At 36.0% G+C, this 16,037-nt stretch overlaps 2 protein-coding genes across 2 annotated transcripts in view; both read right to left on the reverse strand.

Moving 5' to 3' along the window:
* Positions 1–16,037, reverse strand: part of LOC148941321 (interferon-induced very large GTPase 1-like) — a 103,640-nt gene that overhangs the window by 67,316 nt on the left and 20,287 nt on the right. The window lies entirely within an intron of this gene.
* Positions 996–15,450, reverse strand: LOC148941322 (interferon-induced very large GTPase 1-like). Its single transcript, XM_089104555.1, has 3 exons — positions 15,435–15,450; positions 13,804–13,966; positions 996–3,455 (listed from the first exon to the last, which is right to left on the reverse strand). The coding sequence occupies exons 1-3, from the start codon at positions 15,448–15,450 to the stop codon at positions 3,122–3,124; spliced, it is 513 nt and encodes a 170-aa protein (XP_088960681.1). The 3' UTR covers positions 996–3,121.

Raw genomic sequence — 16,037 nt, forward strand, 5'->3', positions numbered from 1 at the left:
GGGAGGTTTATCATCTTTAAAGACCTAATTTACAAAACTTTCAACTACGTTGAAAAATATGGCTATCTCAAAATTTTATTGGATGAGTTTGAGGAAAAGGTGGGCGTGAGAGGGGGGTTAGTTGCCCTCTAAATCACTTTTGACTAACAAAATCTCAAAATTTTGATTGTATGTGTTTGGGGAAATGGTGGGCATGGAAGGGGTGTTAGTTGCCTTACAATCGCCTTCGACTATTAAAAAGGGCGCTAGCCATTTCAATTTCCAATCGAATACCCAAATCATAAAAAAAACATACACAGCACAAAAGAATCAAATATATTCTCTATTTCTGATGATAAATCCTGCGAATGGGCAAATTCCACAAATAACAATCCTTGTCCGTGGGGGGGGGGGTGTCATCCCTGTGAGTATAGCTATTAGGCCTTGGGACTAGTTTAAATAAAAATAAAAATTCCCCGATTTCAATCAATATTGAGCAGAGGGTCTCCTACCCCGGGCAGGGGGGAGGGTTGCCGTCTAATCTCTCTTCAACATACCTTCAACCTAATACCCTGTTTTAATTGTGTTCAGTATTTCTCCCAACATTTCCTTAAAGTTTCACCTTAATACCCTAAGCTTTTATGGAGACACAGGATCAAGCATGCCCTCTTTTCTATCAAATATCCCAATAATGATCAATATCAAACAACAAAAGCACGAAGAACAACAGGGAAATCTTTTTGCAAGACAGTGGAGATAATTTGAATGAATATTTCGGCCCTATGTCCAAGGGCCGTCCTCAGCAAGACAAAAATATATAAAAGAAAAAATTTATTTTTATCAGTCCTGGTTGAACTTCGCTGAAGTCAGGATGCTAGGACTGCTTTGAATTTTTTTTTTATTTTTGGTTTTATTGGTCGCATGTTGCTGTGAGTCTTTTTTATTTTATATGAAAAAAGAACTTTTTCTCTACGATAACAAAAACTAAATAGCAATTCAAAACCTTAAAGCACTTATGAAACTTCATTTATTAATACAAAATTATACATGTCTATATACTATTAAGATTCACCTCATTCCAATCCACTTCAATTCAAGACGAAATAGAATAATTACTTAGGAAGATACAAAAGAGAAGATATGTATCAAGGATGAGTCCAGAATATCAAGAAGAAATAAGGAATTATCAAGAATATGATCAGAAAAAGGTAGGCAGAAAAAGGGCTTATTTTTTAGAAATTTGAATTACATTCATGAAATGATTACGTTGAAGCAAACTAAGTTTTTTGAGGCTATAATTATAAGACAAATGAAAGACCCTTAAAGCTTACTTTGCCTATGTAAAAACGAAGTTGACGTTTTATATATGATATGGAAACACGGATTAGCGGAGATGGGATTACGGATTAAGAAGAAGTGGGAGAGGTGAGTTCAATATGGGTCTAAGTTCTGACTAAGAGCTTAACGCTCAGTTCTTTCTATTCAGTGCTGTTTGATTTGAAAAGGTAAATACATATATTTAGATTTAATTAGCTAGGATTTAGAGTGCATTCAAAAACTGTCTTTACTGGGTTTTCAGTAAAATAACCTTGCAAAAGAAAGAGCAAAACTAGTCAGGTCATAATAGAAAATGAGGTGATAACACAAAAAGAAAGAGAAGAAGTCAGAAAAGCAAAATTTGAAACACTTTGGAGCAAGGCATTTTACAAGATTAACGAAAAAGATCCCTAGCACTCTCTTGTTCCATGTTACTGCTACACTTTTATATCCCCTTTGATTGAACTACATATAAAACAACAGGATAAAGCTACAGGGAGGAAGAATTACTTCTCAGTCCCTAAGACTCCACAATTTACAAACAACATAAGAAAAAGAATACATTCTTAAAACTTGAGTCTGAAAGGCATTTTCCGCAGAATTAACCCTTGGTTAAATTATGGATAAATGCTAGCCCCCTTTCTAACATATCGTCATAAATATTATGTATTACTGTTAAATATCAGCAATTAGGAATAAACTCAAATATGAAAGGCTTCATATATATACAAGAATAAAAAGTACACAAAAAAACAAAAGTTACACTAATGCCAGAGACGAACCATAGTCAAACCTGGTGATAAAGAAGCCAAGATTTATGAACATTTGTTTCAGAATTGTTTAAAAGGCAAGAAATTGGTATACAAAGCGTTTTCAACACTAAGGTGTTTCAACTTTTGTCCATTTGCCCATATCTACTGTGTCGTAAGTTTTTTTAGCCAGATTTCATCTTGCAGATAGGAAAGCGACCGCTCAAAGCGTCCATGATTTCTAATTGCAAAATACCATACCTGAGCTTTATTCTGATCATAGTCAATCATAAACTTCTTGCTTGAAGTCGAATAATGTTCAACTCGAGACAATACGAAGGGGATTAAAAATTGGCTTTTTACTCATCCATAATTTTGATGTTATCCACAATTTGACCATGATGTGGCCCGGGAATAATACATAAAAGGCACTGAAAGGAGCGTGGAAATAACCAAAGTCCAAAATGAGCTAGAAGGAAATCAATTTGGGTTCCTAACGGTCTTAACGAGCCTCGTGTTAGGTTGGTCACTAAAACACCCAAAACTTACCACGGTACGCCTAATATCCTCAGGTGGGGAATACAGGTAAAACCATGAGCGCCACTAGAAAATTTCCCCCCCCCCGGGGGGGGCAAGTAAAACCCAGAATATTCTTTTTACCAAAACTTGATTATATTTCTTACTTTCCTCTTGTAGTTGATTTTTTACTGTATTCGTTTTCCCGAGAGAGGGCATACCCCCTGACCCGTTCCTAGAGACACCCAGGGATGGAACTACTAAAAGACTCGTTAACACAGTTAGAAATGCTACCCATACATCTTATATGCTAAATCGAAGAATACAGGGCGGGATAGCAAAAACAAAATTTATCTTAATTACTGCATTAAAAAGGCCATGCTATCGTCAGACACGGGTGGATACACAATTAATATTTGGGGGGAGGCATCGATAAAATTTGACTCCCAATTGGTATTTTCGCCCCTCCGACCCTGTAATTAATACAATTTTCGATCTCCTAGAGGGGCCCTAAAACCACCCCCTTGATCCGCCTCTGTCGTCAGAAATAATAGCCTATATTATTCACTATCTTCTTCTGCACCTGGTGTTTGCAGTTGAGATTCAAATTCTCTTTCCACTGACTCCCATGTAATATCTCTCCAGTCTTCAGGGATACTGTTTGGGTTAAATCCGTAGTAAAGTTCGAACTCGCATGCTCTGTTAACAAGAACCCACTTCCAGAATATACCAGATTCAAGGGCCAGATTAGGTTGTATATTCCAGTTTGGGTATATGCTTTTGTAATCTCTGTATGAGACGAACTGCCATCGAGTATCTTGATTCTGAAATGAAGTCCCTTTTGCAACGTATGCTGGGCAATTTTCTATCATGGCATCGTTTGAGCCTTCAAAACTGCAATAAAAATCATAACTTTAAAATTATTTTATGCAAGAATACCTTACTGTTTACGAATAAACTGAAAACAAACGAGAATTAAATATTATTTCTCATGATTTCCTGTAGTTTTCATGCTCCTTCCGAGTAGCCCCCCCCCCCCTTTACTTTCCTCTGTAAAAAATTGTATTACACGTCTGGAATTAACAACACACAAATTAGGATATTATGTTTCGGCGCTAACAAATAATAGAGAAAGGATTTGAAAGAATTGAAATGGCAAGTAGGAGAATGCAGACTCAAAGGGTTGAAGATCACACCTTGCACCACGGTATACTTAGATCCTAACTCAGAGGAAGGGGGTACGAGGAGGGGTAGGAAGTAAAATTAGAAGTTCTTTGGACTATTTTTTCTAATTCTACTGGAGAGGGGATGGATGTCTTAGAACTGGTCTTAGGGAAGAAAATTCTCCCAGGCAAAGCAAAACATAAAATGCTTGGGTGTCTTCAATACGACAAGCAAAACTGTTTCGAGGAAATATCTATAATCTGCTTTACGTTTATGGGACGTTTAGTTAATTTTAACTTCACATCACTAAACCCGAATAGTTTTTTTCCACTTTATTTTTCTTAGTAGGCGGACATTAAGAATGCAAACTCCATGAATTGGATAATGAAAATGCACCGTATCTTCAGTGATGGCTTGCCAACAGCATGGTTTCATAACTACACCTACATCCCAATATTATTCTTGTTTACCTTCAAAATACATTAGTTGAAAATTAGTGTCTACATCCGTGATCCCCAACATGGGGTACAGGCCCCACCAGTTGGACATGGAAAACTTGGGTGACTATACTTTAGACCTTATTTTGGAAAAAAAAAACATTTTTCATATGAAGGACGTCACATTATATGAATTTAAAGAGCAAAATCGATGCATGATATTATCGCAATAACGTCGTGAATTGTGTAAAAGGAGTTATATGCAGACAATATTTTTCTTTGGCATAAAATATGTCTAGAGGACGACCTGAAAAAAAAATATACTAAGTTGGTGTACCAATACCAGTGATCTTTAAGCTTCCTTTAGGACGCTTAAAAAAAGACCACTTAAAAAATACATGTAAAATTTTGAACAACAAAATTTAAATATCAAAAGGGCACAGTTTTAGCAATGTCTAGGTGGGGTATAGAGCCAGTAGTATAGAGTAATTAGTTTCGTTAGATTTTATTCCGTTAAATCTTATCTTGTCCCTCTTCCCCAACCGACCCATCCTCTCTCAACAAATTTACTTTCTACTTATTAAATACAAATTCCGTATTTAGTACTACGGTTGAAACTGGAACCACAAAATTAGTTTGTTTTTTTGTCAACCGGAAAGCCAATTGATTGTCAAGTGCCTTATGATGTATCAAGCAGTTCAAGGTAGGAACTGTAAGTAAAGAGAAAATCGGCCCATTAGTAACCAAAATTCTAAAAAACGGAATTTTGATAGCAATAGGTACACCAAAGGAACACAAATGTAAAGTTAATTGATATTAATGTCACCCATTAAAAGATACGAGCCTGAGAAAATTTGCCTTATTTTTGAAAAGGGGGGAAATACCACCAAAAAGTAAAGCGTCTTTATTGACAACCACACCATCAGATGCAGTACATCAGAAAAACCCTCTGGGGAGGTTTCAAGCTCCCATCTGCGAAAATGTGGAATTTTGCATTTTCTTTTTTGCCAGAAGAAAGACCATGGATGCGTGTTTATTTGTTGTTTTTCTTCCAGGGGTGATCGTATCGAACTAATAGGTCCAAGAATATAAAGACAGAGCTTATTCGAACAGAAATCAAAAGTTCTAGTGCCCTATTTAAGTGGCCAAAAACAATGGAGGGCAATTGGCTTCCCTCCCACTCCTCCTTTCCTCCAAAGACATCCGATCCAAATTTTAAGATAGCCGTTTGGTTGTTCATAGCTGAAATATGCCTTTGGAGATGACAAGACCCCAGAGTCCATGGGGAAAGGGAAGTAAGTTCTGCAATTTCCCCTTTGTTCGGATATAGTATTTGTTATTGGGAACTTTTCGGCAATTTTCTGGTTGGGAATTTTCTGTGGGGGGATTTCCAAGGGGAGAATTTTCTGCCCTTTTCACCCTTTCCTAACCGCAAAAGTCTAAAGCTTGTTGTAGCATTTGTGTTTTATTGAAAACTATATTTATCTTTAACACTATGCCTTTTATTGAAAAACATCAATGACGAATGATTATAAAATCACTATAATAATCAAGGCGACTGGAAAGAACTAATGAAAATAAACTATATATATTTATTTATATATATATAATGAAAATATATATAATGAAATATAATATATAATGAAGTTAAACTATATTTATTATATTACCTAATATATGTTACTGCGAATGTCCGAAATCTGGTTAATGTCGACATTCACCGATGAATGTCCGAAATTATTTTTTCTCTGTTTGAATTCAATCAGCTTTGTCAGTCTTCGATGGTAAAAGTTAAATTTAGGTTATAAACCTCGTAAATGGGTTAGAAAACTAACCTAGCCTAACCCAACCTTACCTGTCGCCATCAAACCTTGTATAAAGCTGACCATGACGAAATCCAAGGAGATAAAAACATGGAATTTCAGACAGTCACCGGTGAATGTCGATATTCTCCGATTCCGGACATTCACAGTAACATATAATGATGTTAATTCTTGGAAACTTAGCAATTCAAATTTTTATTCACTGTAATTTTTCTTTTTATTTTTCAAAGCTGAAAATATAAAAGAAAACACCTGTAATATATTTCGTTCTTAGTAAAGCGCAAATGACGCAACAAGCTTTAAGCTTTTACGGTTAGGGAAGGGGGAAAGGGGAGATAGCCAAACCCCTGTTTGTAGTAAATTTTATTTGTTGTAAGTTTTGCTTGAATATTGAATTTAATTTTACTTGTTTTAAGATTATTTATTCGTCTATATTCATACCTGTTATCTCTACGTTTGCTATGGTCGGGTTTTGGTTAAATTTATTCTTTAATGGTATCTTTTTTGTCGTTTTAAGTTTGAAATATTATATGAATATGTATGCTGGTCTTAAGTTTAATTTGGCTCTTTATTCTTCTTTGAAAAAAAAATTCTGTTTCGGAAAGTCTTTTTTTTATTGATTTTTGTTCTGTTTTGATGGCCAAAGTTTTGTTATTGTTTAATATAATGAAGTTTTTTTCTCTCCAGTTTTTAATTTCTCTGGCGTAAGAATGACACCCCCTAAAACATTTACTAGAAGTTTTCCCTTAATACCCTTATCCTTTTTGGACTTGGGATTAAACATGCCCCCTTTTCCCACTGAGCAGTCTTATACATAAATAGTGGGCAGCTTATATAACGTACAACACTTGCCCCAAGGGCTGTAGGGGGTTTTGTCATCCCCGGAGGCATAGTTGCTGTAGTTTTCAACTATTTTGCACAAGATGGTTATTCCAAAATTTTGATAAATGAATAAATGATCATTTGATAGATAAGGTATTTAAAACTAATGAATCAACCACGGGCATAGGACACTGACCTAAGACAATCTCTTCAGAAAATATTGAAAAAAAAACAACAATGAATAGGATCAAGAGCATATTTGAGAAATAATATTGCCATTGGTTAATGTCATTCCTCCTTTACTTTCATAAATAATACTTTAAAGTTTAAAATCCACGGGATTATGGAAAAAAAGGAGTTAATTTTTGATTATATTTGTGGGCCAGTGGCAGATCCACAGGGAGGAGGCCCCTCCTAAGATTTTCTGACTCCTTCTTATCCTGTTTTTTTCTCTTTTTTTTTACTCTTTTTTAGAATAAATTTGAATTGAAGTTATCAAGTATTTTACAATAGGTTGTATAGGTTGTGTCAAGACTGGGCTGGGTAACTGTAGGACAGAGAAAAGTCAAGACAGATAGTCCAAAGTAATTGAGAGGCAAATGTTTAAATGGCTGGGGCACGGGTAAATGGCAGGAGTATGCATGACTCTCTTATTGGACACATACTTGTCAGGTCAGTTTTTGGAAAGGCATGCCAATGAGTAAAATGGGGGGAGGGGCAATGTGATAAAGGTGCCAATAATTGACCAAGTTGACAAATTGACCAAAATGACCCTTGTCACATAGGGCCTTCCCCAAGATTTTGCTCTCGATTCACCCCTGTTGTGGGCTCCCATTTTTATTACTGAAACATTATATCAAGTTAGTATGTAATACCACACCAAGGAGTAGGTCTCTTTGGAAAAATAATTATTGAGGACAATATTTTGTAACAAAGAGACGTCATTATACACAAAATATGGTACCTTCAAACTAGCTATATCAATATAAGCGAATAAACCCAAAGTTCGATCAGCCACTACCTTGAATTTGTCCCCCCCCCCCACACAAAACAAATACATTTTATCCATCTTTTTTGTTGCAAAAATTATGATTTGTGAAAATTTCACTAATAAGCCAAATTTATATATCTGCATCGCCTGTACCAATGAACTATTTATAGCAATATGGTAAATATGTTGCGATGATAGATGATTTAAGAATTAATTAATTGAAGATTTTCCTCCTCATCTGTCAATAGTGTCTTCACTAGTAAAATATTAGATAAAAAAAACAAGTTTTTTTTTTAACTGAAAGTAAGGAGCGACATTAAAACTTAAAAAGAAAAGAAATTATTCCATATATGAAAGGGGCTGTCTGTTCTTTTTAAGTTTTAATGTCGCTCTTTACTTTCAGTTAAAAAAAATTGTTTTTTTATTTAATTTTATGTAAACAATGGGCAAAGTTCATAACTTGCAGCCCTTTCCCCTGGGAACTTTGGGGGATTAAGACATATTTATTAGATTTTCGACTATCCTGAACAAAATGGATATCTTAAAATTTTGATTGGGTGACTTCGGGAAAAAATGAGCGTGGGAGGGGGCCAAGTTGCCCTCCAATTTTTTGGTCCTTGAAAAGAGCACTAGAACTTTTAATTTCCGTTCGGATGAGCCCTCTCACGATATTCTAAGACTACTAGATCGACACAATCACCCCTGAGAAAATAATAATAAAAAAACAAATACACACGCATCCGTGATCTTTCTTCTGGCAAAAAATACAAAATTCCACATTTTTGCATATAGGAGCTTGAAACTTCTATAGTAGGGTTCACTATTACGCTGAATCTGATGGTGTGATTTTCATTAAAGTTATATGACTTTTAGGGGCTGTTTTTCCCTTTTTCGAAAATAAGGCAATTTTCTCAGGCGCGTAACTTTTGATGGGTAAGACTAAACTTAATGAAACTTATATGTTTGAAATCAGCATAAAAACCCAATTCTATTGATGTCTCTTTTGGTATCAAAATTATGGTTTTTAGAGTTTTGGTTACGATTGAGCCGGGTCGCTCCTTACTTACAGTTCGTATCCACGAACTGTTTCATTATATCTCTCATTTGTAAAATATTATATCTTTCGTACTAAATGGGCTCAAATAACTGTGCACATGGGGATGACATATCCTCCCTCAGCTTTGGAGAGGGATGTTGCACACAATAAAACACACTGTGTGTGTGCTGATGATCAGAAGGACGGATTATCAATATCTGAGGATCGGCTGAGGCTATTCAGTTGAAAATTTCAGAGGATATTGAAGAGCTATTGGAGAGTAACCCCCCCCCCGTCTTTTTTTAGATGCTCCCTCCCCTTTTCATTGATCAAACATTTAAAAAAAGTGATTTTGTTCAAAACAGTTAAAATCTCTAGTAACTATGCCCCCCCACAGCCCCCAAGGTAAGGATTCTGAATTATGCAATTTGCCCTTTTTTACACGCAGGATTTATCACTGTGAAAAAGGAGAAATTTTGATTCTATGTGTGTTCGAAAAGGCTGTGGGTATTAACTTCGTGGAATATTGAGACATATTAAACTAAATTTAAAGATACTAAATACATCCTGTTTATTTAAAAAGGTGTAACTGTAATATCAAGAGAACAGCTGAGGCTATGAAGATTAAACTTTCAGAACATGTTGAGGTAAGTGGTCGAAGGCCAGTCCCCCCGCATTCTTTTTTTTTTAGCTACCGTCCCTCCAAATATGTCTGATAAAAATTTTGGAATAGACCTCTAGTTCAAACTAGTCAATACAGTTAAATAAATTAATCCCCAGGTATGACGTAATCCCCACAGCCCCTAGGCCAAGTGATGTAAGTTATGTAAATTGTCCCTTATTTATATACAAGATTGGCTATTGGGGGAAGATGGCATTTTTCATCCTGGCTCTCCAAAAAGGCTAAGAATAATAAGTTAAAACTTTCAGAAAATGTTGAGGGGGTGTCGTTGAAAAAGGTAGGGAGGGCAGCCAACCATCCCCACTCTCTCCCTTTAAAATCTCTCCTTAACACTGATAGAGATCTTAAAAAGCCATTTTATTCGAAAAAGTCATAACGTCTAATAGCGGAGCCTCTGGGGATGCCATGCCCCCGCAACCCCCGGGACAAGAAATGTAAATTATGCAATTTGTCCGCTTTTTACAAACAAATTTTATCATAATGAAGAGGGAAACGTTTAATCCTGGATGTCCTCCAAAACGACTAAGGGTATTGAGGCAAAATTTCGGGAAACGTTGAACCAAATCAAAAGAAACTACATGTATCCAAGTTATCGAAAGGGCCTATCTGCAATATCTTAGGAACAGGGAAAGGTTATCAACTTGAGACTTTCAGGGCCACTACTACTACTCCTAACATTTTGGCTGCAAATAAGACTGATTGTGACTACAACTGCGACTTCCAACTGCGACAACTTGCACTACGGCACTACAAATGCTTATTTGTTGCGATAACATTTAACTTTAATGAGCCTCGTCGTTTGAATTTGGGACTTGTGGGTTAAGTTTCTAATACTGGTTGTGGCATCACTTTATTGGAAATAACGGTCCTGAATAGCAAAACTGATTTGTTCCATTTTCAAACTGATCGTGATGCTGGTGAGCCGTATTTGCCATCCTGCTCTAAAAGAAGTTCATTTCATTCCATCCCAATGTACTCCCTTTTTAACAGACACTTTCTCCAATCCTGCTTAGATTTATTTGCTTAAGTTGCCTAAACGGAAAAGCTGAGATTCTACATAAAAATGGTTTTCTTACTTTTCTTTGCAATTTATTTACATTCTGCAAGGGGCCTCGCATTCAAATAGACCTATTTGTTTCTGTAGCTGTAAGGAAAATTCATCTAAGTCGCTACCATCTCTATCAGACGGTTCCACAGGGCATACATTACTATGATTGATACCCTTCACCTTTTAGTTATTAAAAAAAAAAAATATATATAGAAACTTATCTAATTTAAGGTCGTTCGATTCCATAAAAAAAAAACCTATCTAGCCCATTACAAGCTTTTTAGTTTGTGTGGCGAAACTATTCAGAATTAATTGGGCGGTCTTACCATGACTCACATAGGTTAGATAAGATTTTCGAAAAAAAACGAAAGAAAACTAAAAACCGGCGCCTACTTTCCCAAAATGTTAGAAAAACCATTCACCTTCTCCAGTTATGTGCCAGACAATGAGATATTAAGACATAATGGAATTTATATCGATAGAAAGTGTAAACTTTGTTTTTGTGATTGAACGGAGTAGAATTATCTTTATATAGTTCAAGAAAGGCAGTCCCTAAGAATATTCTAGTATAACTGCTTGGAAAACATTAAAAATCAGCTCAAAAGAAGTCTCCTTGAATAATTTGACAGCTTCTGGAATTGCCTGTAGTGCTAATTGTATTGATTGAAATCTTTGCTGAAACAGGGTGCACATTATTTAAACTGTACGTACATTGATTAGACAATGTGTTACTTAACCATTAGTAAGGGATTATAGGTTTCCTTTAGTTTAAACTAGCCTCTCGTTAGCTTTTCGAACTGTTGACACATCAGGTCTCCTATCAATGTATGCTTAAATTGCTCTGGAATCTCCCTGTCATGCCTGGAAAATTTGGTAATGCATCCTTTGTCTTTGAGACAGTCGGCCGACACTGAGACTTGCAAAGTGACATTTTTTTGTATCGAACATCCTTCATCGAGCTAGAATAGCTCTACTGTTCAGTTTAAAGAGTTGCTAGAGTAACTAGGGTGGAACCATAGCTGGTGTGTGTGTGGGATAGCTGGTGGGTCCTAAAGATAGTTATTTCTGTTGTAAGACACACAGAAAAAGCCTTCGACTTTTTCTTAGCTAGATATACTAAAGAACGGACCCTAGTTGCAACCAACGTCATCAAATAGTTTTACTATAACGTCATTTACGACTATAACCTACGATTATGACGTCATTCATTGTCGTGTATACGAACCTGCAGTTTTGTTTGTAAGAAAAGATTTTACTTTAAAATACTGTTTTTATTATGAAAAAAATATGCAGATATAGCAACTTCCTTTAAAATGAGCCTATAAAAAGCTCTATGATGTTCCAGTGGCCCGCTAGCAATGGAGGAAAAAAACAAATGAACATCAGTTTTACCCGTTTAAAACATGAATTTTCCTTGTTGTTCAATCTTCTGAACTGTAAGTTTCCTATGTAGAGTTTTCGGTTATGGTGAGTCCAATGGTAGCTTTTTGTTTCGATCCAAAACCATTTTATAGGGGTTTCAGGCTTTATTCGAAATTCCCTTAGATGTGTTTTCAGAATAACATTTTGCTATTATGACCAATTTTAAAAATTGTTCCCATTCCTGAATCAGCTGGAATCAGCTGGATAAGGCAATTTTTTCTCGCTTGCCTGTTTTTTTTAAGACGCTTTTTTTTTAGTTTTGATTACTGTGGGCTATGGTTCGCCCTTTACTATGTTACAGCTACCGCTGTAACCATGAAAAAGGTACCATTAGATTCCTTATTAAATGCATTTATTAAACTATTTAAACTCAAATGTCATATTAAACTTTTTTGACAATGCAACCCCGCCCTTAATAGTGCAAAAACAAGTTGTGTTTGTTTTCCTTAAAGGTTTTAAAACGTCTGTTTTTCCTATATGTATTTTTCACATCGCTATCTCTGAGATAGACTTAAGCACATACAAAGAAAGGGTATTTTGGCCACAGTTTTGTTCGAGCAATATAAAGGCAAGTTACACAAAAATATATGGACATGTCGCATAAATCGTGGAACTTAGAAGGGTCAGGTCGCTTTCCCCATAGCACCTGAATCTGACTGGACGCAAGTGTTATTGCTCTTAATGAGAGGGGAAGAGCATTGAATCCAGCTTTTTTATGTGACACTTATCATTCCGGGTTGCAGCGGTAGCTAGCAACCTAGTAAGAGATCTTTAACCAGGAGTCAAAATAGTCCCGATGCATGAAATGAGCGTACCCGCATACACACATAGCCTATACCTGTGGAGTAGGAAACTTATTTGAATGTTAATCAAGTTGGTTAGGGTAAAGGCTGCACGATGCTTAACAGAACAAACAGTAGTCACCTTAAACGAAAGAATAAAAAAACAATAGAAGTAACAAGAACCTAATAACATACCAAAAAGGAAGGGATCAAAATAAAAGTTGTAAAAAGCGAAGGAGTAAAATAAAGTTACCTAATTAAAACGAGGTGTCAAAACCTTCTCATTACATAAAATGGGCATAACTTTCCGGGTTGCAGCGGTAGCTAGCAATCTAGTAAGAGACGATCACGTCCAATGCTAAGACATATAATATACCCATAACTCCTAAAAATAGAGTCAGATCAAAACAAAAATACACCCTTAGAACCGCTTGTCCAAAATCCCTATATAGGAAACGTACCGTCCCTTGGCTTGAACAACAAGGGAAATATATTGGCTTGAAAATCAAGAAAAATGGCAGCTACTACAATATTCTGCATAAATGGCATATTTCTTCTTTTTTTTTTATCGAAAAATAGCCTGTAGTGGATGAAATATGGATGAACGTTCATCATGTTGGCTAGAGCTAAGGCTACACGTTATTCTACAGAATATAAATATGAAGAATCTAATAGAATGCCAAAAAAGGGAAGGAATCAAAATCAAAAGAATAAAAAATTTAAGAAGTGAAATAAGTGAAGGAGTATAAAAAGTGAATGAGTTGAAAACGAGGGAACAAAATCGTTTCGATCCATGAAATGGGCAGACCTTTATCCATCAAAGACCTATGACCGATAAGGTTGGTTGAACGTTCAATAGGTTTGCTAAAGCTGAGCATTGGCGGAACTCCACACAATAGAAATATACAGAATCTAATAGAATACCAAGAAAGGGAGGGAATTGAAATCAAAGGAATAGATAAGTCAAAGAGTAAGAAGAGTGAATGAGGGAAAAAACAAGGGGATAAATCTTCTTGATACATGAAATTAGTATACCTGTATCCGACGATGACCTGTGGGCGATGAAATTTGGTCGAATGTTCATCATGTTGGCTGGAGCTAAGGCTACACGGTGCTCCACAAAACGGGCAGCAGTTACCACAACCAATGAGAGATTCTATGAGGTACTGCACAGCACGATTGATCCATATTCCTTTTTCTAGAATCGAAGAGGGTTATTAAAAACAGTGAAGGAAAAACTTATTTAAAGCAAAAATGTTTGAAGTCTAACCTTTCATTATGATTAAGCATCGGTATTACAGTGATCTTCCTTTATATAATCGGTAAGTGTTTTTAACATCCAGCCAATTACACGAGTTATAAGGATGTTAACTGAAGCCAGCGTTTCGCTACAGTACTTTTAAAATCCGTCAGTTGGTTTCCAAATACAACAAGAGAGTATACACTCGTGTTTGGTGCTCTTTTGTGGCGCTTTCGGTATGATACTAGCCAAAGAGCCTATCGGACGGCATGCGTAAAAAATGAACAAAAACACAAACCAAATGATCTTTGTGAGGATCAGAGAAACAGTATTTTGCACTTTCCCCCAAACACGTGACGGAAACCACTCAGAAGTGACACCAAAGTGAAAGAAAAATTACACCATTGAACCCACCATTGTCAGAAAATCAACGACTTGAGATTTACTGCCCCTACCTTGAGTAGCAAGGGAAATATCATTTTTACAAGGCCAACACTGATGCATCTTAATTTATGCCCCAATAAATGATTTTTACGTAGAATGTCAGGAGAGGATTAATTGGAATGAAAAATAAAATATCTAGTGGTAAATTTAATTCACGAAATATATCATGCCACAGCAAAGTGGGGTTTTCTGCCAATTTGTACTCCAAAGTATAAATTTTGGCTCCTAAAAGGACCAAAATTCTGGAGATTACAGTTTGCCATCTTGAAAACTTAAAAAAAAGTACTTCAGCATGGATAGCACGATTTCCGTGTCTCAAGTGGATTTAAACCGCTAAGCCTGGGATCCAGTGTCTGTAAGAGCAAGGGTTTGAGTCCTGGTGTCGCTGATTATTCTTTTTGGAACGGGGATCAGCGGTATGATTCTGTAAGGTCAGCCAGCGTCAACCAAGCTCTAAATGTATACGTGGAGAAATCTTGGGAAAAAACACTGGAACAAAACATTGTACTCCGGCCGAAGACAGAGAACCAGGAGATCGATATCTGCGCGACGCGGACCATTAGTCAGTATGTGAAAATGTTGTATAAAAGGTATTATGCAAACTTTTCAGTTACCAAAGAGGATCTAATGCAGGTGGTACCAAATCAAAAAGTCAGGAAAAAGAACTGAAAGGGAAGCGAATAAGAATCGATGACACACTAGAAGATGGGATGAAGATTTAAGGAGGTTTTAAGTCTAAACAAAATTAATTATCAAACTATCTCTATGGATAGACACTACCCCAACAAACAGGACAACACTATAAAAACTTTATGGTTTATTTATAAAAAAAAAAAAAATATTAACTGAAATCAACTGGTCAACTTCAAAATCACTTCATATAAAATTTATAGTTATTGCACTGACTATTTTTAGATCCTACTATTCGTCGGGTAAATGCGACCACTGGAATTGCTAATAGTAATTCATTATTACTTCATACTTTTTTGAACTCGCATCGTTTCGATGTTATTCTGCGTGAGTTTCAAGTTCGTAGCTTGATCGTTTTAGTTTATTTTTGTGTCCATGAAAAACTGCAACCCACAAACACACTCACATTTAATTCTATAGAGGCAGCACTTCAGTGCAGCCTAAATAAAGAGCGATATGCCTTCAACGTCTTATTTTATTGATTTAATTTTTTCCTGTGTACCTTGTATGGAAGGCGTGTTCGCAGAAACTTCAGAGAGAGCTCACTCGGTTGGAAAACTGAAACTTCGAGTACTATTTGTAAGAGCCAAAAGTTATTGGAAGACAATCAGTCCCCCTCCTATCATGTCCATTTTTACCAACCGACCCTCTGCAAATCCTCAAAACGTCCAATTTCAATTTCAAAATAGACATTTGCTCAAAATAGTCAGATAGTCGAGTAAAATACTGATTCGGAGATGACACAATCCCTATTGCCCCTGGGTTAAGGGCTGTAAATAATGCGAATTTCTAATTGTTTGCACATAGGTAATGTTGGGACCTTTGACCCCTTTTGTTTCAGAAAAATGTCCTTTTTATAAATTTAACTTCATTTATGTTAAAAATCTAAATCCCT

The sequence above is a fragment of the Artemia sp. Qi Xiang Cuo genome, chromosome 18 (assembly GCF_049724085.1).
Source record: "Artemia sp. Qi Xiang Cuo chromosome 18, ASM4972408v1, whole genome shotgun sequence".
NCBI lineage: Eukaryota > Metazoa > Arthropoda > Branchiopoda > Anostraca > Artemiidae > Artemia > Artemia sp. Qi Xiang Cuo.

Bases quoted from the DNA above. Each gene is read 5' to 3' on its own strand.
- LOC148941322 (XM_089104555.1), bottom strand. The intron at 3,456-13,803 runs GTATACTAATTT...TTTTTATTGCAG, and splicing joins CAGGTCATCGTCGGATACAG to TTTTGAAGGCTCAAACGATG.